Here is a 27,075-nt window from a genome sequence, read left to right on the forward strand (position 1 = left end):
ACACGCGCGTGCACACACACACACACACACAGACACGCGCACGCACACACACGCACACACACACACACACACACACACACGCCCTATTTTACGCAATTAGTGTGGCATGACTAAAATAGCTGATCTAAAAGCTCACAATGTGTCACCTTGCATTGAGTTGTGGGCCTGTGGACCTGCTATTTTCTGTATTTCTGAAAATATTTTAAAATGTTTGATTTTTGGGGGGGTTGGCCCCACATTATAACTGGTATTATTAGACAAAAGTTGATAAGCCTTCAATTCCATACTCCTTTTTTACTTGTTGGGGTCAGGTAGGCTAATCAACAGGGCTATGTTAAGCTATTCCTCCCCCTGGTGGTAATGTTGAACACTACATGATTGGATAAGGCCACAGGATTGTGTACTAACATTACATCAGTGGTTTTCAATGTTTTTTATTTAACCACTTAAACCCCATATGGGTAACTGGAGTCCCCCAGGGCTCAATACTAGTGTATTTTCTGTTTTCTGTTATTGTGGCTTTCACTGTGGGCTTGTCGATCTGCTATTTTCAGCTAAAGCTTTCCCCACAATACCGATGCTGGGGTTTAAGTGGTTAAAGTATCTGGGTCCTTTTGATTCCATTTGTTCACTCAGAGTTACAGACCAGGCTTGAGGGTCCCTGGACCCCACTTTGACAACCACTGCATTACATAATAAGCTACAAGTCAGTTTGATTTCCATTAGCCTAACAAAATAATTACAAAAATAAAGAATATATGCCCACAGAAAAATGATGTGATTACACTGCACTGAGTGTAGCATACAGTAATCCCCTCACCCTAAATATACAGATGGTATCATCAGTAGGCTACTAATTTAACTATAAAATAGTGTAAAAATGGATCCAAATAGGGCCATTTTTTACGATGTGGTGTTAATTCTTTTTGTGACAAGCTAGGCAGCTACCTTAATTACAAATAAATGGTCTGCCCTGCAGCTACTGACCTGGCTCAGGCTGAACAGAGGAATCCAGCTTTCATTTGTCAGCTTTGAGGCTGCCTGACATATTATGCATTAGTCATTTATATGAATGTTCCCCAAGCTCTCCCCGTGCCCTCCGGTACACAACTGAATCAAAAGACCTGGATTTAATTCTCTGAAAGTATCTTGTAATTAAAGAGAGGGAGAAAAAACCCTGATAGGAAATAATGTCTGGGGTGGTGCAGGGGTAAAGTACCTGTCCACCAGGGATTCGCTGCATCCTCCCGGTAGGGGCACCTCACTGGCAGGTGCAATAGCAGTGGCAAAACACAGCAATGTGTGGGTAGTGTTCATTGGCATAACAGCAGAAATTCTGCAAACATTTAGAGAGAAAAGGGGTAAAATAATTGGCCACACATTGTCTATAATGAGATATAGTTCATACAAAATATTATCTTTAAACCTCTGCCCCTTCGAATATTGATAAATTATATTTTTTGCTTTAGTTAAGAACATAAAAAACTATGAAGCTCTTCTGTTTTTTTCTAAATTTATTTTACAAACGCATAACAAGACATTTGAGCGTATATCAGCCAGAGCTTTTGTTATCAACGTGTAAAGAAAAGATTGAATATTCGATCCGCCTCAGAATGAGATCTGTCTGCCCTAATGTGACAGAGTGATGAAACACCAGTGCGTCCCTAATAAGTGTGTCCCCATCTGACAGGCCATGGATGCTCGTGGCCCTGGGGACCAATTTGAGTGGTTCACCCACACATGGTGCCTGTGCAGAATTTCCATCAACCCTCCCTCCAGTGCACTGGGGCAGTGGTGGAAGAAGTACTTTTACTTAAGTAAAAGTACCAATGCCACAATATAAAAATACTGTTACAAGTGAAAGTCCCATATTAAAGATTTTACAAAATTACAAAAGTATTGGCAACACAATATACATACAGTACCAACATAAAGGTATATTTTAAAAAAAAAGTATTAAACAAGGCTTACGTCGTTAATGCATATTTTGTTATAATAAACTAAATCTAATAACTAGTGACAAAAAGCTGTCAAATACATTTTGTGGAGTAAGAAGTAGGCTACAATATTTGCCTCTGAGATGTAGTAGACCAGTAGCCTATAATTGAAATACTCATTTAAAGTAAAAGTACCTCAAAATTTGTACTTAAGTACTACAGTGCTTGAGTAAATGTACCACCAGCGCGCTGGAGCAGGAGGTGGCGGGTTAAAGCCCAGTTGTCTTGGCAACCGGTAATGCCATCTGTCAAGGTCCTGTGCAGTGAACCACAGCGTGTAGCTTCGATATGCTTTTTAACCCAGTCTGATTTCCACCCACACCTCCATTGTGACTTTTATTTAAAGGTAGTGTAAGTTATATTGTTTTGTTAAAATAAATGTTAAATAGCTCTATATTCTGATAGTACTTACTGCTATAGAGTGTTTGTTCAGTAACAGGGATCTCCATGTCTCTCCAGCTCAATAACAAAAACATTAATTGTCAGGTCGGAATACCAATTTTATCAAGTCAGGAGATAGAACTCCCACAGGATACAGATTAATCAAGTCCAATTGGAAGTGATGACACAAAGAAATGAACACAATTGTAACTGGAACAGTATGAAATTTAAGCTGATAAATGGGTACTCTATTCTGATTGGCTGAAATTGGAAACCCACCTGAACATGTATTTTCTATTTATTAAATAGCTGGAGAGACGGGGAGACCCCTGTTACTGAAAACACTCTATATTGATGCATGATTACTATCAGAAATAGAGCTTTAACCTTTTTTTTTGTTCCAACCAAAACAAAATCACTATACCATACTTTATACTGGACAAAGTACTCCCGGTCAAATATTACTCATCTACAAGTGAAGTTGATTTGTACTTGATAAAAGTATCTGAGTTGCTTGTTGCTTTAAAACATTTTACTTATGTATTGGGAAGTACAAATGACAAAGTATGTTTTCTGTTCACTATAAATGCATAACTATATTAAAATATAGACATTTCCCCCAAAAAATCTAAAGATTTTCCAGAAATGTTCAAAATATATAAATTTAAAAAAATACAAAAATAGTGAAAATAGCAGATACCACAATGCGTCGCTGTGAGCTTGTAGATCGGCTAGTTTCACTATAGGCCTATATGAAATACAGATTCATTGGTTTATCCATAATGTACTTTTTTTTTTTTTTTTTTTACAAATACTCAAGTAGATTTTATTTTCAAAATATTTTACTCGAGTACTGTCAAGTAAATTTACTTCATTAGGCCTACTGTCCACCACTGGTCAAGGACAAGTGAACTACAGCGTGTAGTTTTGATATGGTTCTTAACCCAATCTGATGATTTCCACCAACACCTCTATTGTGACCATAGAATGTATTTAACAAGGAGGGGGATGGGTTGAGGTCAGAGGTAACATAGCTGCTCCATAGATCTCCACTGAAATCTCAATCAAGCTTCATTTGCCTAAATCCTAATGTATTCTCTGTAGCTATGAGAGGGTAGCTTGGTTGCTAAAAAGAACAGATCTACAAGATAACAATGTGTCATGTTGTTTGTGGCAAACACACTTTGCGATATTGTATACATTAAGCAGCTTAAAGTAAAGTAAGGTTTAATTTTGAAATCACTGGTGTTTCATTATATGATACAAAAATGACTATTGGCTACTTACACAACATTGTAAATAAATAAAGAACTGTTATACATTCTGGTTGTCTGTCTTGCCTTTAGGGTCCAGGTTACATTCCAGATGCTCAGAAACTATTCATTAACTCAGTGTGTGTATACTCATGAGTCACTGTAAAAATGGTTTAACAGGCCTTTAAAACATCCGTAGTGTGTACACTTTACGTACTCAAATGCCCATTGATTCTCCCAGACACAGGATGTGAATCATGCCCAGCTCGTCAGAATCATTTACAAAGCAACTTGTTATTTCTGTCACTCCCTCCAGTGGTCATAAACGACACAGTGGTCCTGCATAGCCTACTGATAGTTTATTTGAAGCACTCTTATGGCTCAAATAACACCAACGTTGAACTACGTAAAATAAAGCATAAACAAACAAACACTCGCATTAACAACAGAAACATAAACATTGTACTAATAAACAAACACATAACGAACTAAAGCAAATACAAACAAACACACCTTGCTGCATATAGACTTGTAAAGGGAATGAGTCCATGCCCACGACAGACTGACTCACAGCAACACAACTTGCAATACAAATCATTTCATCAACCAAACGTTCAAACCCATATAATGTTCAATATGCGATTAGTTAGGCATTAAAAGTCCAGGACAACCACATACCTGTCTCACACTCTCCCTGTCCCTGTCTCACCTCAAGGGAGGAAGTGCAACCACTAACGTGTCCGTGTCCCAGCATTACAGTTTCCGGTACAAAATACTACTTCAAATAAAGCGACTCAACAAAATGGGCATGGATAATGGGCATAAATAATTATATTAAATAAGAACAAAAATAAGAAATAAAATGATTATTCTGGCAGTTACAACTTCTATCTATTTTCTCACACAGAAAAATAGTGGTTCTTTCAAAGATTCCCCGAAGAACCATCACCTTCTAAACAACCATTAGAGAATTGTTCTTCATGTTCCTGATGATTCCTCCATAATTCTAGAAACCATTTATTTCTTTGAGGAAATAGAAATGGTTCCTCAAATAACCATTTTTCATGGTTCTCTGAGGCACCTTTAACCACTTAAATGCTAGCATCCCAATATTGGGCATGTCTTAATTGGTAGACATTCGCCAAAAATAGCACATCTACAGTATCGGCTATTTTTGATGAAGAGATTTGGTGTAGAGGTGAAAAAAAGGAGTGGACCAAGTGTAGAGCCCTGAGAAACACCATTCGAAGTATAGAGGGTTGGAGGTATATATATACGTAGGTTGGAGTATAGAGGGTTAGTTATAGAACCATTAAAAAAAAAGTTTTTTTTAAAAGGAACCTTGGTCTTTCTGGAACCAAAACATTTTTTTTTTATGGAATCACTCTGAAGAACCGGTTTCGGTTCCAGTTGATGGTGTCAGACTTAAAAGTCTGACATCATAGACTCCATTTTTGGACATATTAGGACTCCATGGATATGACCGACATAATGACAGGGATGACACAAGCACCGTAGCCAATTATATAAAAGACTGGAACCCCCTCAAGGGTCCCACCTTGAGAACCACTGCTCTCTGGAGTGGTCAGGAATGATGTATGTATAGTCGGAGGCAGGAAATTAGCACCTTTCTGGTTCTCTCGACAAAAGTCAATGGTACAATTTTTGTACTGGATTTTTGATTATTGCTAAAAATAAACTCTGGCAAATAAAAGTTCATGATACTCAGTTCAAACATGGCAGCATCTCTGGTGCGTTTGTTCCATGTGGGTTTAGGAAGGGGTCTGAACATTGTAGGTCGCAGTGCGTCCTACCTTCACTATCCAGCCAGGTTGGAGAGCACCAGCGCTGAAACCAGACCCACAGTGCGGCCAAAGGATGCGGCCAATCACAACCAGCTGGCTGCGTTCGGGGAGTATGTGGCTGAGATGCTGCCTAAATATGTCCAACAGGTCCAGGTGACATGTTACAATGAGTTGGAGGTGATGATCCACCCAGACGGGATTGTTCCTGTGTTGGCCTTCCTGAAGGATCACACCAACAGTCAGTTCAGGAACATGACCGACCTGACGGCCGTCGACGTTCCCACACGCCAGAACCGCTTTGAGATTGTGTACAACCTGCTGTCACTGCGTTATAACTCTCGTATTCGTGTGAAGACGTACACAGACGAGCTGACGCCACTGGACTCTGCTGTTCCCGTCCACATGGCTGCCAACTGGTACGAGAGAGAGGTGTGGGACATGTTTGGGGTGTTTTTTTCCAACCACCCGGACCTGCGTCGCATCCTGACAGACTACGGCTTTGAGGGTCACCCCTTCAGGAAGGACTTCCCCCTGTCAGGATACGTGGAGGTGCGTTACGATGATGAGCTGAAACGCGTCGTAGCGGAACCTGTGGAGTTGACCCAGGAATTCAGGAAGTTTGACCTCAGCACCCCGTGGGAGGTGTTCCCAGCGTACCGGGAGCCCAAAGCCGAAGCCCCCAAACTAGTAGCTGGTGACAAGACCCCCGAGAAGGAGTAGACCCCCCCCTTTGTTTGCACACACATAAACACCACCTGTCTTTCAGGGACTCACATCACTAATTAGATTCTCAGTTGTTCTCAGATATTTCCAATATTGAAATTGGCTTGACCGGCAGGACAGGCCGGCCGACCGGACCTCTGACGTCATGCTCATGTCACCATGCCCATATATGGTCAGGTGCCTATGTGGGACCGACCGACTTCAAGTACCCAACCAATATGATCATATATGGACATCCCAATATGGGCATATACTGATATACTGATGACATCAGAGATCTCCATATTATGGGCATGAAAGGGCAAGGACTGACACATACAGAGATCTCCATATATGGGCGTGGAAGGGATCCAGGTAGACAGACAGATACAGAGATCTCCATATATCGGCACAAAAGGGACACAGACAGACAGGCACAACGGATACTCTGACAAAGCCCCCGACGTCGGCGGTGCGACGTAGGTGTGAGGGCCGCGTAGCCCTAACTTCTAGTTTATGTAAATAAACAAAACTGATACAATTAATTTAAAAGAAAAGAAAACAGAAAGTTCATGATACTTGTTCTTGTACTTATAATGATATAAAAACAAATTACGGTATAATCTTTACAAATCACCATGCATACAGAATGGTCATTGATCACATGCCTTGAATGTCACCACCACGAATGCTCGTGTGTTTGACGTGATGATGTGTAAATATCCTCGACCCCGACAATGTCTCTATAGACACTTTTTAGCAAACGCCTTTTTAAATAAAAGCTTTCAACATTCACGAGTGGGGTATTTACTAACATTTTACATCATAGAACAAAACGCTCAAGCATTACCATAGACCTTTAGACCTTAAACCAGGAAGTGCAAAATTATAACTTATCCGGATTTTGGGAGTGGCTTCAAACTTTGCCACTTTATTACTCACCTAGACGAGAGTAAAAAAAAGAAAGTAGGATAGGTAGAGGAGTGGAGCTAGAAAAATAGAGCAAATTAGGTTACTCTGACCCCCCCCCCCCCCCCCCCGTTCAATCTGGTCTTCTTTTGAAGACCAGTTAGACTCCTTTTTTAATGCGATTTATTTATGAAAGTTAAAAAAACAACAAATGATCCATGACAGAGCAGAAAAGATTATTTATTATGTTGATTGTAATCTCTCAAGAACAGATTCAGAGCTGTGCTTGAATGTTCTTGCCAGAGTCAAATCAAAGGTAAAATAACAGCAGAGGGCGCTGTTTTTCCTTTTTTTTGACTATGGGTTCCCAGATTGTGTTTGATTGTAGTGGATGTTCTGCTGTTGCAGTCCTGCAATCAACGATCCTCACTGATGTTCAACCCCTACCAGAGGGGAATCTACTGGGATGACACAAGCACCGTCGTCAATCATAAAAAGGCACCAAAATCTGAGAGATAGATTCAGATTCAAATTCAATAGATGATCCCCAGAATCTCCAAAGATCTCCAAGACTCAACTCTTCCACATGGATTTCATCAAGACTACTATCTTCAAGACTCAATCTTCAAGACCTTTATTACATTTATTTGGAATTGGTTAAACCAATTTCACTCTCATTATCATTCAGAGTATTGGAGTCAGATGAATGCTAACCAGTGCAGAGGAGGAGGGGAGCAGGGCACTGTGTGTTTAGGGAGAGAGAGAGGGGTGTCTGATGGGCTTATTGGTACCAGAGACCAGTCCCCTGACAAATGATTTCAGATTGACAAGTAAACCCTCCTGGGACTATACACGCACACGGACACGCACGCACGCACGCACGCACGCACGCACGCACGCACGCACGCACGCACGCACGCACGCACGCACGCACGCACGCACGCACACATATGATGGGGAGAAATTGTGAGGAAGGAACAAGGGCTGTAGGAAATGAGACATTAGGTCAAGAGACCTAAATATGGTTAGGTTTTAATTATATCATTTTATATTTAGCAATTTGTATCAGGAAGTGTTAAGATGGCCACATACATATAATGATGATATTTGTTTTTATACACAAGTGGTTGTGCGAGCGTAGATCAGTGGTTCCCAAACTTTTTCATGTCAAAAACCATAAAATGTATAGGTATTTGGCCACGGAACCCCATCTGAAAAGATTTCGTACCAGGGAGCAGATAAAGATGTTTCCAAAATATTCGAAATGTTCAATATTTTTTCAATATTTTCTGAAAAGCCGATGTATATACAGTAAGGTTAAATTGGTTTTAACAAGTTTTGCCGGGGACCCCCTGGGAACCCCTCAAGGACCCGTGGGGGTCCCCAGACCCCACTTCTCTTGCCCTCTAGGCAATTTTATTATAGAATACAATCAAACGTTACTGGTTAACAAACCTTAGGCAAGGCTGGTTCTATTACATATTTGAGCTTTGTTGGAGCCATTTTATTGTGAGAGTTACAATAAAACCTGTTCCCTGTATCAAGAAGTTGTGATACTGCAGCAGGACAGTGAAGGGCGAGATAGTGCCAGTGGTACCAAGAAGATGTTCACGGCCGGGCAGGCATATACCATCAAATACACAGACCTCTCTCGCTGGCCCAATGGCACCAGCACACCCCAAGGACACCTACCTTCCATGAAGATACGAGCGGTGAGGTAGTGCTGCAGGCCTCCAGCCCCAGTGCCTCTGGCCCACCAGCCATCCTCACGGCTCGCCGTTAAACTACAGAAGGGCGGAGAGAAGGAATTTTGTCTTATCATCGTTCAGAGCAATGTGTATTTTGTAGAAATAAAGGCAAAACACAAGATAGAACGCTATTTATTGGAAAAAGCTGTTTTGTAAAACAGAGACTTTTATGCTACACAGCACCTCCTAAACAATTAGAGCTCCTCCTGAGTCTTTAACTCAGTGTATGTGTGTTGGAGTGCATGTTAGTGCATGTGAGTGTAAGCGTATTTATTCAGTGTGTTTTCAGGGGGCTTGATAGCAAACAATTCACACTGATTGGATCAGTTGTGTCACTGTCATTGTAAACTGACTGAATCATGAGATACCACAGAAAACTGTAGTCACCTGTGTGTCTGTGTAATGCAGGGCAGTAGAGCATGTAAATGTGTCTGGTAAAGCATAATGCATTGGGACTAGAGGAGAAGAGATTCAGTACCAGTTATAACGGATTTCATTCAAAGGTAAGTACTCAAACAAAAGTTATTTTATCATGTAAGCTGGTGCGTTTACGCTACACTTGAAATACAATGCAAGCTAAAGAAACCACCACTGATCTGTACTGATTAGAGAAGTGAATGACCCATTTGCTTATTCTTGAATTAAAAGATTGATTGACACGCTGAATGAGTGTAAAGATTCACTGTCCTTAAATTGAAACAAATATTTAACAATAATTCAAAACAATGCATTACACTTTAACAAAGCTAAAAAAAGAATGTCGACTAAATTAAATCTAGCTTTTGTAGACTAAAATCTTATGATATTTAGTCAACAATAACTAGACTAAAGAGTCAAGACTTATGCCAAGAGTATGTAAAACTACATTTTATTAAAGATGAGTAAAACTAAGTCAAAATGTGCTGTCAAAATTAGCACTGCCGTTGCAACCTGGTATACAGTATGAAGATTAAAACCTGTGTATCATACAAATTGTTAAATGAAACTTATCAATCGACTTCAGAGGCACAGTAAGAGAACTGCCTTCCAATCTGTCTCTCTCTCTAAACACAGGCTCAGTCGGATAGGCCGTGTCGAAGGGCTATAGCCTACTCTTACTGTAATCTGAGACCTGAATGGCATTCGGTGCCAATTGTTCATTGACACTTTAGAAGCTAAAGTTTAGCTTCTCTCTCCCTGGTTTAACCAGGGACTCTGACAAACACCCACTACTCCCTGTTCCTGGTTTAGTAACCGACAATGAAACAGATCCAAACTCTGCAGGATACGGGCCCCAATGGGAAGAAAACGGTTCCTCCTGTAAGAATCTGCACCATGAGTTATGTCTGGCCAACCCACTCTCACTCCCAACTTGGCACATTTTGTAGCTCTGTCAGTAGCCCTCGGGACGTCGAAACTATGCTAACCCCAACCTAAACCATAAACTTAAACTCATAAAAGTGATGTCTAACTCTAACCCTAACCTTAACTTCACAACTTCAAGAATCAACTTTATTGTCACATTATAGATTTACAGGTGTGGAAAAAGTGGGTGAAATTAGTTTTTGCGCAAGCTCCATCATTTTTGTTGTTTTCAGAAAATAAGAAAAAGTAGGGGGGTAGTAAAGAGAAAACTCAAACAGTAACATGTGAAAGAGAACCAGATCAGGCTCAGAGTCACATATCCTGGTTTATGAGTGCAATGGGAACCCTCATCATCGCCGAGGGTGAAGCGCTAAATGTGCCAGCATTCAGCATCGGGCCACGCCAGCAGCCGGAGAGAGCACTGTTTGCTCTGCCAGCCCACCCGCCTCAACAGTTGGCCAAAAGAGCAGCCACCGAACAAAAGATCTACGAGATGGTAGCAACAGGCTACACCAAACCTTCCAGTGGTCCCTGGGACACCCCAGTCATGGCAATAGCTGCCAATGCTGTGAATCACAAGGCCTCATACTCGACTAATGGAACCTGGCAGCACCCAGGGTAGTGGCTCTCCGGGCTGGCAGAGCTGCTGGAGACGATGGGGACATCGGTTTACATTTGTTTAGCCATTATATGTCAAACAAATGTAAACTGTTACTGGTTAACGAAACCAGGGACAACCAGGATGGTTGCAGTGAGCACTGCCCCCGCTCTCTTTCTATTGCAAGGTTGAGCTTTGTTGAAGCAATTGTATTGTAAGAGCTATAAAGAACCCTGTTCCCTGGTATCTGAATCACTCGCAAGGGCCCGTTCTCCACCCAACACATTGTTGGAGGGCTCTCTCTCTCTATGGGTCCCTCACCCCCCACAGCATGGGCTCCAGTACAGCCTCACTGCCTGCACCATCTATATTTACACCCCTGCTCGGAGCATGTCATGTAGCTACACTTATAGTTTATTGTTGTGCTATTATATGTGTTATTTGAGCTGGGAAACGAGTTACGGGTTATTGTGATATTTTGTTGGTTTATGTTCCTTTAGCCATTATTTCTCATACAATTAACAATCCATCTATCCATCCATCCATCCATCCAATCTATCTATCTATCTATCTATCTATCTATCTATCTATCTATCTGTCTATCTGTCTATCTGTCTATCTGTCTATCTGTCTATCTGTCTGTCTGTCTGTCTGTCTGTCTGTCTGTCTGTCTGTCTGTCTCTCTGTCTCTCTGTCTGTCCGTCTGACCGTCCGTCCGTCCGTCCATCTTCTCTACTGACAGGCTGTACTCGCTTTAGTAAATGGGTAGACGATATTGTTAGGATTCCACACTTAGCTGTGTCTTGTGCCATAAAGGGCTACCCTATACTCACTGCTGACACTGCATTCCTTAATAAGAGCGCGAACCTAGAACTCAGAAAATTGACAAGTGAACAAATGTCTAACCGAGCGTGTTTATTGACTCAGAAAGCGTTAAGTAGCCTACTGTATCTACCCTATGAGCAGCGCGGGCCACAGGTGTAAACTGACACCACAAACTTTGAAGACGCGTAGGGGTGTTTGCTTTAAAACGTGTGGTGGCCTCACTCTGTTACAGTATTGTGTATTACTGTGTGTGTAGCGGACCTCAGGGAGGAGAACATCTGTATTGTGTGTATTACTGTATGTGTGTGTAGCGGACCTCGATCAGGGAGGAGAACATCTGGTTAAAGTGATTTATGCCTCTGCAATTGTATGAAGATTATTTTTTGGTCATTATTACCGGAGGAACTTTCTGCACCAGATAACTATTTTGTAAGTCATGCTTTTTCATTCTATTTAAAATGGGGGATTTCTTTGTGATGATGATTGTGATCAGTGGTGTAATGTAACTACATTTACTCAAGTACCCTACTGTAAACTTTTGAGGTATTGGATTTGGAATATTATTACAAAACGTACTTTAACCACTTCAACCATACTGTGGGCTACTCCGACAAGTTGAAAATAGCTGTACGCTCACGAGTCACAATGCATTGCTTTTCATTACTTTTACTTTTGTTACTTTAAGTACATTTTTATGCCAATACTTTTGTACTTTTACAAAAGTAAAAATGTAATACAGGACTTTTACTTGTAACAGAGTATTTCTTGTGGTATTGATACTTTTACTTTAAAGTAAAAAATGTCAGTACTTCTTCCACCACTGGTTGTGATAAATGCTAATGTATACAAGTATGAAACACTGTTTCTAATTGGGCAGAATTGATGCATTCATTCATTAGCTATAGCCTACAGTGAAACAAGTCATTATAGCAGCCGTCGTTTGGCACAAGTCTCTCCTAATGTAAACATTTGTCAGTTTTTGTTGTTAACATTTAACCAAAGGCCTAAATCATATGAAAGCATTATATATTTTTTGGATTAAGTCATAACTACTGCATTGTATTAGGAATGGCTGGAATGCACTCTCTGAGCTATAGCCTATATGTTCTGCAAAAGTATGAATAGCCTAATCATAATTAAATAAATAAATACATAATGACTGGAAACGTTGAAAGATATATTTGATCAAAATCCCCAATGAATACTACCAATAAATAATTTGATAATTTCAATGTCAGCATTTTATATAGGAGAGATGTCATTATTATTGTCAGATAGTCAAAGTAAAGTTTTGCATTCTTATAGGCTAGTAATTAACCACTTAAACCCCAAAGCTTTTGCTGAAAATAGCAGATCGACAAGCTCACAACGAGACGCGCTGTGTCGCATTGTGAGCTTGTCGATCGGCTATTTTAAGCAAAAAATATGGGGTTTAAGTGGTTAAAGAAAGTAGTCTAGTCACTGAAGTCACTCTTTAGAGCACAGACTCAGTATGAATGAATTCAAGAACATTCACAACTGTCCACCACAGTCTGACTTAAGCTGTGGCCTCAGATGAGACACAACCTGTAGGCCACACTCTCATTGGCAGCATTCGCTGGGCCAACTTTCACTCAATGAACACACTGTACAGAGGCAACCACTGTTTATTTGATAAATGTGACCTTGAAGCGGTCAAGGATGAGATTCTTTGCTTTTGTTTCTTTTTTTCTTTTCTTTTTTTCTCATAGCTCAGCGGCCCAAATCTTTTATTATCGTTTTCCAGTGGAATTCTAGAGCAAGGCCTCACAGTTCTGGGTGCGTCAACAGCAGCAGGCGATAGACCTTACCATCCCCGTCCCTTGTGTCGGCAGGACGTTTATTTAGTCTAGAAGCAGCAGAGTGAAAGCCATGGGGTCAGAGCCCATAACAGAAATCTATACGTCAACTACATAATCCTGTCCATTCATTACCTCCCCTCCATCCTCCAGTCTTGCATTACCTCTGTTAAGCTGCTTCATTCCTATGACTGATACTTGAGACAGCATGTGCTCCAGGGCTGATACAGAGAGTTGTTGCTGCCGGCAATGCCGACGAACATCCACTTGATCTTGATGTTTTACCAAGAGTTTATTCAAAGTTGTTTGGTAAATCGATACCGATATTAGCTGATGCTAAATGGACTTTATGGGTGTCCTGTTTAATGTAAAGGACAGGAGTGAAAAGCCTCCAGGTTGTTTACAACAGATTCCATTTTCACACATGGCGTTTGTTCTTTGTAAAGGGCACTTTCCCTTGCCAATGTGCATGGGTGAAACAGTTGTCTCTTTCAGGAAGAAAGGTGCTGCTTACGCTCATGTACAAGAGCAAACATGAGAGGGGTGCCTATCATTTCAGGAAAGAGAATTCTGTCAGCTAGTCGAGAGGTAGATTGTTTACCAGACCCAGATGCATAGGGAGACTTTGGGCTCATCCTCAGGAGAGACCCGTTTGGAACCGTGGCGAGGGAGTCAAACCATCCATCACCCTGTCATCTTTATGTACATCCTCAGGTATTTCAGGAGACACAGATACCTAACTTTGCAGTTTGTTTTTAGATAGACGTGTAATTGTAGATATTCCCTCCTTTGCAGTTACTCTGCGAAGATGTTCTCTTTTATTATCCACTGGCACCCGACATGCAACGCAATTACAGGCTGTGGAATGTCACTCATGCAAAAATGACTTTGGAGACGTACATGTATAGGTTGGGCAAAGTAAATGCGCTGGAGTTGCAGGTATGGGCCTGTGTGTGTACTGCTTTACTGTGCATGCACAGTTTGTGTGTCTGTGTGCATGCATGTCTATTCGCTGGCATACATCTTGGCTCTGCAACAGAATAAAGAGGCTAGTGTCTAGAAGCTGGCCCAGTGTGCGACCTTTACCTTGGCTTCCCAGCATGGCCATCCTGTAGCAGAGGTGTGAATGTAGCACCTGTATGCTTTGTTAGGGAGAGACGATCTCATGCCCTCCCGGTCAACTTGTAAAACAGTCTCATAGTTGGCAGGCGGCCCCTACGCCATATACTATGTCTCCTTCCCGTGTCTGCATGGCATGTTTACAAAAGACCCCTTTCACTGAGGTCACTGGGGAGGTTTGTATTAGGCACTGGCACCCATTTGTCTGCGACATCATCACACCAATCTTTGGATTCTTGTGTTCTTGTGGGTATAGCGCATCGCATGTGTACACTGTGTGCATGATCCACTGACACACATACTAGCTGGAGGTACCTCTAACCCTAAACTGTTGCCCTGCTTCCTCCATAGTAGCCATAAATAGGATTTAAAAAAAAACTCTGCTTTGAACTTGTGATGATGAAGCTGCACCGCCATTCTACAGGTACTCACAACCCAAAAAAGACAGGTGGTATACGATAGATATGTTTAAAGAAGCAGCTGTTGTGCTCTATAATAACATTACCTGTTTGGGTTCTAACCATCTGTCCTCCAGTTATTTTATACCCAGAAGACACTAGGCCTACCTGTAGGGAGGACATCATCGTAGTTATATAGCATGAGCTTACTTTCAAGATGAAAGTAAGAAAGAAGTCATCAATAATGATAGTAATCACTAGCTTCTATCTCGAACGCACATTAGACAGCGTTTATCGTACCTAGTGACCCAGTGCAGGTGTTGTTGTCTCAACTCCAAATGATTAGCAGTGAAGCTGACTGAGTGAGGATTACTGGCAGCCAGAGCATGTCTCTGCATGGGGCTGTTGTTTATGATGGAGTCTGGTCTGGAAACAGGACAAATGAGCCGTGCAGTAGCACCAGGGGATTGGCTCTGGGCTTTAGATGTACATCTTATTAAATCTTAGCCTGTAGCCCATTACTGTGGTTCCTCTATCAAGGGATGGTGGGTATTGTTTGCGTGTGAGTAAAGCCTTTCCACTGCGTTCTATGGTTAGTTTGGGTGCATTGTGCAAGTTGGCGCAAATCTGTTTAATCATGGTTTGTTATGTTTGTGCATTCTTCTGTGCGGGAAAGCCCATGTGGGCACCCACCATTACTACCCTTTTCACTGTCATCGTTCTATGCTTCCAATCCATACTCCTTATGTGAACCTCTCCACCCCCACACGCCCCCCTTCTCTTCCTTCCATCCTCCAGCCCAAATTCACCCCTGGCTTTGTTGCAGTTCCACACTGTTATAGTGACAGTCAATTGTAATTGAGTTAAATTCTTGATGCGTAGTGGTACTAAAATAAATATTTAAAACAATGTATATCCATTATTTAGCGCAGCAGGGCATCTTGGCTAATAGCGAAGATAGGAGGGAAGCATGAGCAGTGAGGTGGAAGCCATGAGCAGCACCCTGGACAGTCCTCTGAGTCCCATACACCTGACTGGCTTGGGGATGAACTGTCCAGTCAGTCCCAGGTACAGACCCCCTGGTCCGGGCTTGGCCAGCCCCCAGGAGTACACCCAGTGGCTGCCCTGCCGTCATGATGCCAGCCTGCTACCCATGAGAGAAGACCTGGCGTTGTGGCTCAACACTATCTTGGGTGAGATACAATTTCCTTTTTTAGCCGTATGAGTTTCCTTTTCACAAATAAACCAATACATGTTATGTCTAGATGCTAACAAAAACATTATTGAACAGTTAACTGTGATTAGAATAACAGTAGGTTTAAGAAAATTGGTTTTCAATCCTTTAGACTACAGAGGAACATCTCATACTGCTGTGTACAGTGTTAAATTAATACTCTGGATTTAGATGTGTACTGACTTTTTGTTGTTACCAAATAACCAGTAACCACAGATGGTTTCAACTTGCAGGGCTAAAACGTTGTTGCTGATCTACAAAGCCAATCTACAAAGTACTTTGCCGCAACATACAGTATTTGTAATATTTTCATAGTACAAATGCCATAATCTGTGGTTGCGTTTCTCACAACAATCTGCTGATGCATATCATAACAGTTTGATATCTCTTTGAATAACTGGTAAAAAGGCAGGTAATTAAACGCAATAATCACTTAAGCCCTATTTTATACTTCATTGTGTGGTGGTGTTCCTGCACAAAAATAGCTGATCTACAAGCTCACAATGCGATCCATCTGACGTGTTGTGAGCTTGTAGGTCTGCCCCATGTAGGAGCGCCAGGTTGAAAGAGGTTAACCTACATATTATCCTCAAAGCTTTAAAAGCCTCTGTGGTGGGATTCCAGAGGAAAAGGTAATTTCTTCCCTCTTTATGGCATTGTCAGGGAAAATATAAAGGGTCTGCACATGTCACAACCTGTTGGATTCTGGGAGATGATGAGACAGTCTCCCCCACTGTCAGACACAGGTTTTTACTACATGTGCATAAACACAACAAATCAGGTTGTAAAGTGTTATTGGTACGGGTGGCATGATGGTATGAGGGCTGCTGTCAAAAAGAAACTGTTGATTTCCTTTTTTTGCTGTTACTGGTGCATTGATCTTAGTCATTCATGTGGGACAGGCTGAACAGGCCTTTACACACAGGGGGCGTGATGAATAAACAAGTTGATGCCTTTATTCACGGTGCGGAAGCTCAGGAAAAGCAACCTCCTTCCGAATAAAAATTACATTACTTTACTGTAATATTTGCATTCTGTGTGAATCAGAATCAGAATCATCTTTATTGTCACATCACATGTTTATAGGTGTAAAGAACTAAGTGAGTGAAATTATTTTTTCGAGTGTGCTCCATCGTCTGTAGTTTTCGTAAAAAGAGAAAGAACGGAGGTAGGGTAGAGCAGGAGAGGAGAGAAGAAACATAAAAGAACACAGGACACAAACAGGTTAAATAATCAAAGATATACAGATAGCGTGTGTAGTAGCAGGTATGTGTACATTACGTTTAGAATATTAGAATCATATGCAGGTGTGTGCATGTCCTTTTATGAACATTAGCATCATATGCAGGCGTATACATAACATCCCGCCCTGAGGCGAGGTTAAAGAAAGTAGCAGCAGGTACAGTGTTCTCAAGGAGCTAACCACATGTTCAAGTATAATCCATTTTAGGTATAGAAAAACTATGCAAGGTAAATCCACATACATGGGGGATGTATGAGTGTAATACACATCAAGGTACTCAGCATAGGAAGACTAGACTGAGGAAAGTATTACTATTCCAGTGTGACAGGCGGTGGTCAGGCCTTGTTCAACAGTCTGAAGGCAGCTGGGTAGAAACTGTTCAGGAGTCGGTGTTCAGGCACTTGACTTGATACTGCGGTAGAGCTTGCCTGGCCTTTGTCGCAGTAGTGGCGCGAACAGATTGTGGCTAGAGTGATGATTATATGAGGGTGATGAATGTACTTATGACACAAACAACATTTTGACTTTAAAAAAAAAAATCTAACAAAGAAACAAAAAAGAAACGTGTAAAGACATTTCTTCATGTCACAACCCATGGAATATGTGGTGGTGGATGCATACATTCCACAATGTAACATAACATGTAGGTAACTATTAACCACTAGAGGTCCGGGCGGCCTACGGCCGCCCGAAACCCCTAGCCGCGCACGGGGCGCGTGTATATATGGGATGAACATTTGGGAAAAAAAAAAAAAAAAAAGAAGTTGTAATGTAAAAGTAAAAAAATTGAGAAAAAAATTGGGAAGAAAGAATATTTGTTATGTTTCAGGGGGTCCGCGGACCCCCTGGTGGTCCGCGCCAAAGTCGTCGGATGAAAATCTCCAAAGGGAAAAAGAAAAAAAAAAAAAAGAAAAAAAAAAAAAAAAAATCATGCAGGTTCTTGCTTGTTTCTGGCGTGGCATCCCAACCTGGCATCCCAATGCCGGCGATGTGTACTTCCGGGTTGCATAATGATGACATCACTGTCGAATCCTTTGCTGTCATGAACCTAGCCTGGTGTGTTGACCAGTAATGATGACATCACTGGCTAATCCTTTGGTGTCATGAACCTAGCCTGGTGTGTGGAGCAGAGCAGAGCAACGTGCTGTTGTTGTTTTGGGGATTTTCAATGGCGGCCCGTCGTGTTGTGTTGGCCTCGGTGGTACGCACGGTAAGCGGTAGGAAGCTGCTTCCACTTCCGTTGTGTCCGACATTTGGTGAGTAGAATTAATTATGTTGCGAGGTGGGAACGGTGTAGTGAGGCATGCCAGGTGCCCTACGCGAAACGTAAATTCAGGCCGCCCGCCGTGGCGACAGTGTTGGCGACATGTGGTGTGACGGTGTTGTGTTTAGTCGATAACAGAGCTGTGGGGTGTGGACACCGAGGGCACGGAAGTTGCTCGCCATTTATATAGTTAGATATACCGTTGACATAATTGAACGTGTGTGCATGTGTGCGTGTTTGCTCTCCAGATGTGGGCCTGACAGCAGACGATCTAATGGAGAGGCTGGATACTGGTGTTCTTTTATGTCAGTTAGCACAGCAGCTGCAGGACAAAATGATCCAGGCCAGCAATGGCAAGGTACTACTACTACTACTACTACTACTACTACTACTACTACTACTACTACTACCACACACACACACACACACACACACACACACACACACACACACACACACACACACACACACACACACACACACACACACACACACACACACACACACACACACACACTTATTTTGTTGGAGGATAAGTCCCGGTGCTATATGGATTTGTGTGCTGTGTGCACTGTAGTCTTGTACTCTCTTGTTGGTCTCTCTTTTCAGTTTTCTCCTGCATGTGTGTGTGTGTGTGTGTGTGTGTGTGTGTGTGTGTGTGTGTGTGTGTGTGTGTGTGTGTGTGTGTGTGTGTGTGTGTGTGCTCTGTAAGTGTAGCCATTCATCCGTAGAGTGATCCACTGGCGAGCTGATGCCTCTTCAGGATCATTCTTTGCCAGAGACAACACTGCCAATTTCATCTACTGGTGTCGCAAGATTGGTGTTGATGAGACCTACCTGTTCGAGTCAGAGGGTTTGGGTGAGTTAAGCTCCACTCATACATTGTGATTGTTAGAAACAAGGTCCAAAACAGTTACTTTTCAGGAAATGGGGAAAAAAAATAACCGGTGTTTAATGGATCCAATGTAGTTATTATTTATTTATCAATATAAAACCCACAGACACACTTAAACACTTTCACTTTCACTTTCAAAATGTTTCAAATACAGCAAAATTAGCCGATCTACAAGCTTGTGTTGTCATACGACAAAGTAAAGCTTTTAAAAAAAACATACAAGCAACAGGGGTTACTGCCCGGTAGCAACATTGTATGTATACATATATGTTATATCAAACTTGCAGTTTTGAAAGCACTTCACAACATGTCTAGGCGTGCATGGTGGGATGCGTGAGAATGATAGTGTGGAGGTTAATCTCCATCAACAACAGGGCAAGTCTGCCCCCAAGGCAGACTAACCCAGTTCAATGACTAATACAATGACATGTTAACCCGCTGCTACTACGTCAGACCAAGGTTGACATGCCATTTCTGCATTACACGTGCATTCATTCACACGTTTTGTATGTTTTCCCCCTGCTGCAGTCATGGGTGTCGCACACAGATGAATGTAATTTTGTCACTTTGCAATGCTAAAAAAGATAAAAAATGTCATATAATTTTCTTCTTATCATGACAATAAGTTAATTTGAACCTGCTTGCTAAAGCTCCTGCATGGTGCCTCTGGGGCTGACTCTGTCAATACGGATCATGATAATGAGCCATAATTAGTGTTTGTGGGTCACATTATTAATTTGACACTATTTAACTGTGCGCTCCATCTGTAAATCAGATCATTTGTGAAGGCACGCACGCACGCACGCACGCACGCACGCACGCACGCACGCACGCACGCACGCACGCACGCACCACGCTTCTAAAAGGTTGCGACAGTCTTTTTTGATCAACTCAAGAGGCTAAATTGGAGGACAGAGCTGCGCGTCTGGAGCCTGCAGGAATTTCCAACAACTCCAGTTCAAAGTTAGCGCTACAGCAACAGACATTACCTCCCTGACATGGTCTCTTTCTATACAACAGAACTATAAAAAACAACAATCTGGTAACAAACATTTAAACCACAGTTTATTAGGAGTTGTTAGACTAGAAGCAACGTTCCCTTAAGAAGGTCATCAGTGATCAAAACGTTGCTTCTCGCTCAATAAATGTACCGTGCAGTTTGGCAGTGTGCAGGCGATTTTTTTAATTATTGATGTGTACTTGTTTGCCTACGCACCTGCTCTTAAGCTTTTATTCTAGGTGTTCGAAAGTTTTTCTCAACAGTTAACTCGTGTTACATTTGCACACAGCCAGAGTTAAATTAACACCCATGATGAAGAGAGAGAGAGAGAGAGAGAGAGAGAGAGAGAGAGAGAGAGAGAGAGAGAGAGAGAGAGAGAGAGAGAGAGAGAGAGAGAGAGAGAGAGAGAGAGAGAGAGAGAGAGAATCAAGTCCGGCTCCTATATGAACGCCACACCTGTGCCCAAATCATGTACATTCAAGCTGCAATCGTGGCATTTCCTTGGCCTATCTACCTTCCTGCAGGTGTGTTGCTGCCATTGTTTAACTTTTGTCGAGACAGAGGTCTGTTTATCTCAGGAAGCATCTCCCCTATCAGATGAGTGATATCTCATTACAACCCCCCCTCCTTCTGTTTACACCATGCACAGTTCTCCACAAGCAACCTCGGGAAGTGTGCCTCTGCTTGATGGAGCTGGGACGCATCGCAGCCAGGTAACACATGGAGAACACCTACTGAGCCAGCTGTTCTCTGCTGCGTATTCCTCACGACTTCACTTTGGTGTTGATTGTACTCGCGCTGAGAATCTCTCTCTCTCTCTCTCTCTCTCTCTCTCTCTCTCTCTCTCTCTCTCTCTCTCTCGCTCTCTCTCTCTCTTTCTTATTTATGTACAGTATGCATACCTCTTGACAGTACTGTTGTTTTTTTCTGAACATGATGTATACACATTGTTTTTATTGGGATTTTATAATCATTGGGAAAGTTCTCCATAAGTCCTTGGCCTTAAAATAAAACTCTCTATCTCTCTCTCTCTCTCTCTCTCTCTCTCTCTCTCTGCCTCTGTGTGTCTCTCTCTCCCCCTCCCCCTCCCCCACTGCCCCCCCACTATCTCAGGTATGGTGTTGAACCCCCAGGGTTGGTGAAACTGGAGAGAGAAATAGAGAGGGAGGAGTCGGAGACCCTTTCCCCATCTTCCCCTCTGGACTTTGTCTTCTTCCCTCCGTCACCGTCACTGTCTCCCTCATCCCAGCCATCTCCGCCCCCGGTCCCTTCTCCTCCTTCTCCTCCTCCGCCAGTGTCTCCTCCAGCTCCCACCCTGACCCGTCCCTCATTTCCACTCCCCCCTGCCCCTGTTCCTGTCCAAGGTTATTACAGTTCTGTATTAGTTTTGATCTTTTATTTCGTGTAGATTCTTTGTTTTCAATTTCAGTTTAGTTTTGAGTAGCTTTTAAAGTGGGTTTGCTAGTTCAGTTTATTATTATATACTTTTCAAAAGGCTTGTTCAGTTTCTATTAGTTTTAGCGTTAGTTTTATTATTTTTTTAATTGTAATGGATTAGTCAGGGGCAAGATTCAACAAGGTCAGAAACTTTGCAAAAATTGTAGATCTGCTATTTTTGCCATATTTGACAAAGAGGACATTTTCTATAGATTTTAGTTAGTTTCTGTTTGTTTTACAATACAGTTGCCGTTAGCTATCGTTTTTATTTGTAAAGCCTCGTTATTATTTTTATTTCAGTCAACTAAAATGTTCTTCCAATTCTAGTTTTTGTCATTTCGTTAGTTTTAGTGAACAATAATAACCTTGTTCCTGTCTCTGACCTTCCATCAGCCACAACCGTCCCAAGCACCACCACCACCGCATGTTCCTCCTCCACTCAGACCTCCCTCTCAACCTCCATCGCCAGTACAGCCGTGGCCTCGACTCAGACGCCATGCTTTTCCTCGTCTGCGGCTACCGACGCATCCCCTCCACTCTCTGGGTCCTCGCCCGTCCAAACCAGGCCCCCCTCTGCCCCACTAAACATCCCTAACCGTCCTGTGATCACCTCGCCTCCCCCGCCGCAAACCGTCACGTCACCTACGGTGGCGTCGCGTCGCCCCAGCAAACCCGCAGGCCGGAAGAGCCAAAGCGGCGGCGCAGACACCCTCTTGGATGATTTTGTAAGCATATATCCAGTGGTGGAAAAAGTACTCAAATGTTTTACTTAAATAAAAGTATCATTACTGCAATGTAGAAGTACTCTGTTACAAGTCCGGAATTCAAAATTTACTTGAGTAAAAGTACAAAAGTATTGGTATCAAAATGTACTTAAAGTACAAAAAGTAAAAGTACTAAGATGTTTGAAAATAGGAGATCTTCAAGCTCACAACGCGTTGTGAGCTTGTAGATTGGCTATTTTCAAATATATAAAATAGGGCTAAAGTGGTTAATGTATGTTTTATAATGTGTAATAATTTATATCTGCAAAGTAACTAAAGTTTTCAAATAATTATAGTGGAGTAAAAGTACAATATCTGCCCCTGAGATGTAGTGGAGTAGAAGTAAAAGTATAGACAATTGGAAATACTCCAGTAAAGTAAAAGTACCTCAAAATTGTACTTAAGTACAGTACTTGAGTAAATGTACTTAGTTACTTAACACCACTGGTTCCAGAGATTCACGAGTCATGAGTAGCTGGAGACCAAGAGGGGAAGATCTGCCGCAGATCTGCCAAGGGAAGATCTTGGGGAGGGAGGAGGGGGTGGGGTTTAGGGAGGAGGGGGCGGGGTTTCCCATACTTGGGATTCACTGGTCAAGTGCTTACAGTGGAGGCCTGTCACAGATATTACATAATTGCCTGATCGCAATTATTTGAGATAATCGCATAAACATAAAACAAAATAAATACATAGTGCAAGTAGCAGATCTACAAACTCAACTTTTAGAATGGCTATTCCCACTTTTTCTTTTTTTTGGTATGACATTATTAAATATGTCAGTCATTTATTTAATATTTAAGTTATTTGTCATATCTGCCCAGTGCTATTTTGTTTGCAAAACCTAGAAGTCAAACAGAAATGTATTATTATTTATGTGTTCCAACGTTCAATGCCAAAACCACAATTAAATGGTTAATCACAATTATTTGAGTGACAATGAATCGTCAGTAAAAGTTCATGATCATAGTTTACACAGAAGAATCCATTTTACATTAACAATAAATGTTGTCGGTTCCAGTGATTGTAATATGCAAGTTGTGCTTCATTTATATGCTGTCACTGGCGTACGATGAAGTATAAATCAGGTCTGTCTGTCCTGCTCCAGGTGAGGAACATCATCGAGGACCCACCCTGTAGGTGCCCCACCAGGTTCTTTGTTGAGAAGCAGTCCAAGGGCCGCTACCGTTTGGGGGAGAAGGTCCTGTATGTGCGGGTGGGTACAGTACAGTACAGTACAGTATGTTTCTACACATTCCCTCCACTCATAGTTGATAGCAGGGGTGTAAATCTCTGACCTCACAATTACATTTGATTACAATTCTTTGGGAAACGATTCAACCCATTTCAACCCACTTTCACAAGGACACTATGCCTTCAATACCGATGCGGAACCAAATATAAACTAGAAAAGTGCTCCTCGAAGCACAGGTCTCTGCCAGGCCGGGTTGCCTACCCAGGGCCGCAAACATTGGAAGGCAGTCATAGCCACTTCGAATGGGATCTGAAAAATCTAACTTATACATCTTATATATCTTTTATTTTTATATCATTTTTATCCCACGATTTTGTAACCCATTTTTCACCCAGTGCCAATGTCTAAGCTTGTAATCCTGGGCGCTACTCTCCCTCTGCCAGCCTGAGGAGAGCACCAAACTGAGCTCATGCTTCCTTCAACGCATGAGGAGCAGGCCGCTGCTTATCACCTGACAGGGGGGAGTTCCACCGGTAGGACTTAGCGCGTGGAAGGAACAGGAAAACCTAATCTGGCACAAGTGGCTGGGCCCCATATGGAGAGTGAGAATCCAAGGAATCCAGGGAAAAATATATTATTTATTGTACGAGCATCGGTTCAAGAGCTATTGGCCAAAACGTTAAGTGGGCTGTTGTAGCGCCACTTCGAGGTGATGTGAACATTTTGGGGTGACGGTTCTTCCTTGGCCTACTGTGAGAGTGCGTGCAAAGTTTCACAGCAATTGGGAGCTGCGTTCATGATTTGTGGCATTTTATGCAAACCAAGCAACTCCTGCAAGTTTGGAAGGCAATCATAGCCAATTGGAATGGAACATGAGAAATCTGACAGATACTTCTTGATCAGATGAGTACATAGATAAGCTGTACCAAATTGCATGAGGTTTGGACAAACAAACTGTAGTAGCAAAAATCGGCCTCATGTTGGGGCTAAAACAGGATGATTTAAACATTTTAGGGTGGAGGTTCTTCCTTGGCCTACTGTGAGTGTGCGTGCAAAGCTTCATGCCGATCGGTACACCGGTGCCGGAGATTAGACAGACTGACAGACACACATGTGTGCTTGCACGTGCGCGGACGGACAGGGGCGAAAACATAGTCTCCAGCACATGGCCTTCGGCCTGGCGGAGACAATTGAGCAGAACCTGATGTGCGGAATGCACTACTGAGTGCTTTGATTGTGGGTCAGACAATTATTGTTTTACCTCTGAATTATAAAACAAGTTACCATGGCTTGCAGCAATGAAAGCAATGGTTATATACTGTATATTACAGATGCTATCACAAACAAGTTTTGGGGGGCTCTCAGCTCAGCCCTCAAAGCAGAATCATAAAAGGGTTTCCAGAATGACTGATACAGTATGTAGTCGCTTGCAAAGTGGATGGTTTCCACGATGCCTGCAAGATGTGGTGGTGAGTCAGACTCAATGTCATTTATCCCAGAGTCTTTCATCACTACAGCTTGTCTGACTTGACCCGGCAATGGCATCCTAGCTAGGGAACCAATGTTGCTTAGCAACGAGTATGAATGTTCTGGACAAGGCACAGCTGTGCGATACAGTTCAAATGTCACCCCACTGTGAATCCCTGTATGAATCCATCCATGTGAGTCGGGTTTGATCACAGATACCCTCTCTGCTCTGTGATCTAATGTCTAATCTAATCAAAGTGAAAACACAAAAGGAAACTATTTTCAAATACCCAAAGTATAGTATATAGGGGCTGAAGTGGTTAATGTATGTATTGTAATAATAATCAAAATCTACAAAGTAACTAGTAACTAAACTTTTCAAATAATGATAGTGGATTAAAAGTACAATGTTTGCCTCTGAGATGTAGTGGACAAGTAAAAGTATTGGAAAATGGAAATACTAAAAAAAAAGTACAGTACTTGAGTAAATGTACTTAGTTACTTTCCACCACTGCCCTTGGCCAAGGGTGCGTGATGACCCTTGTATGAGCAGTAGATATTTGTTTTCCTAAATGGGAGATCAGGGTTTGAATCCAGGGGGTTACACATAGCTTACAGTGGTAGTATCCTCTTACACATGGGAAATATACAGTATATATATATTTTTTTGCAATTTTGACTTAAACACACCCTCTGGAAGCACAGATGTTTATGTTAGTGTACCCTCTGTGTATCACGGAACAGTGTTTGACAGTTAGGGTTGTATCACGTCTTTGGTGGCTAGTTGGTCACCAGCTGAAACCCATTTAACGCTTTGTTAATCTTATTGAAAGCCCCATTGACTAGACCCTCTTTACTAACACGTTGATCAATGATATATATGTAGGCTGAGCCACTACTTTCTATTTCCTCTTCCTCAGTGGCTGACAGACAACATATTTTTTACAACCCATTTAGGAATAATGGCTGCCTTCAAGTGAGGGAACACCTGTTTCCATGCAGCAGCTCAGTCTCTGACATGGGGAAACTTGTCTCGATGCCACATCAAAGGAAACACAGGCAATAAAAGATGAAGTTGCCAAAGGCTGCTGTTGGTTGATGGCCAAATTCAGCAAGCATGGATGTATCTGTTGGTTTATGGCCAAGTTCAGCAAGCGTGGATGTATCTTGATCTAAAACAGAATCAAACAGAGAGAAATGTCTTTGGAAGTGGGCTTAGTTGTAATCCTGGAGTTTCCAGTTATGTTTCCCTCCATTGGCTCTTGTGCATGTTATCATTATCATTATTTGTACTATGAGCTTACCTGAGGCAATCCATGTTTTAATTGTCATATATGTCATATACTCCAGATTCCTATCGATGATTCAAACATGACATTTTTGTAATTGTACGTTCACCTCCTTTATGTTTTTGCCGTCTTCAGTACGCTATCTGTCAATGTGCTGTCTGTCATTAGCAATAATGACTATTTGCCAGCTACTGCTTGCAGTATTCACTTCCCCTTTCTGTCAGTCTTTTAACGAGTGCCCACGCTTCAGCTGCATGAGCAGACCTTTGCACCATCATGTTGGTGGCCATGGCTCCATCCATTACCTCGCCTTTCACAGGCATGTGGTTGGTTGGATGGACAGACGGACGGACAGACAGACAGACAGACAGACAGACAGACAGACAGACAGACA

The 27,075-nt window shown here is 42.1% G+C and overlaps 2 protein-coding genes across 2 annotated transcripts in view; both read left to right on the top strand.

Annotated features, from left to right (window-relative positions):
* Positions 1 to 5,367: 5,367 nt before the first annotated feature.
* Positions 5,368 to 6,156, top strand: LOC311043329 (NADH dehydrogenase [ubiquinone] iron-sulfur protein 3, mitochondrial-like; the record flags this gene model as incomplete). The annotated part of the gene is made up of 1 exon (XM_084054529.1): positions 5,368 to 6,156. The coding sequence occupies one exon, from the start codon at positions 5,368 to 5,370 to the stop codon at positions 6,154 to 6,156; it is 789 nt and encodes a 262-aa protein (XP_083910655.1).
* Positions 6,157 to 11,885: 5,729 nt separating this feature from the next.
* Positions 11,886 to 27,075, top strand: part of gas2b (growth arrest-specific 2b) — a 20,092-nt gene continuing 4,902 nt past the window's right edge. Inside the window, exons 1-8 of the mRNA XM_084054542.1 lie at positions 11,886 to 11,991; positions 15,824 to 16,089; positions 18,886 to 18,995; positions 19,355 to 19,496; positions 21,182 to 21,245; positions 21,646 to 21,896; positions 22,363 to 22,694; positions 23,839 to 23,946. Of these exons, the coding sequence (XP_083910668.1) occupies positions 15,867 to 16,089; positions 18,886 to 18,995; positions 19,355 to 19,496; positions 21,182 to 21,245; positions 21,646 to 21,896; positions 22,363 to 22,694; positions 23,839 to 23,946 (1,230 nt within the window). The 5' untranslated portion in view covers positions 11,886 to 11,991; positions 15,824 to 15,866. The remainder of the gene's footprint in view (positions 11,992 to 15,823; positions 16,090 to 18,885; positions 18,996 to 19,354; positions 19,497 to 21,181; positions 21,246 to 21,645; positions 21,897 to 22,362; positions 22,695 to 23,838; positions 23,947 to 27,075) is intronic.

Source organism: Gymnoscopelus microlampas (genome assembly GCF_963454915.1).
Source record: "Gymnoscopelus microlampas genome assembly, chromosome: 1".
NCBI classification, from domain to species: domain Eukaryota; kingdom Metazoa; phylum Chordata; class Actinopteri; order Myctophiformes; family Myctophidae; genus Gymnoscopelus; species Gymnoscopelus microlampas.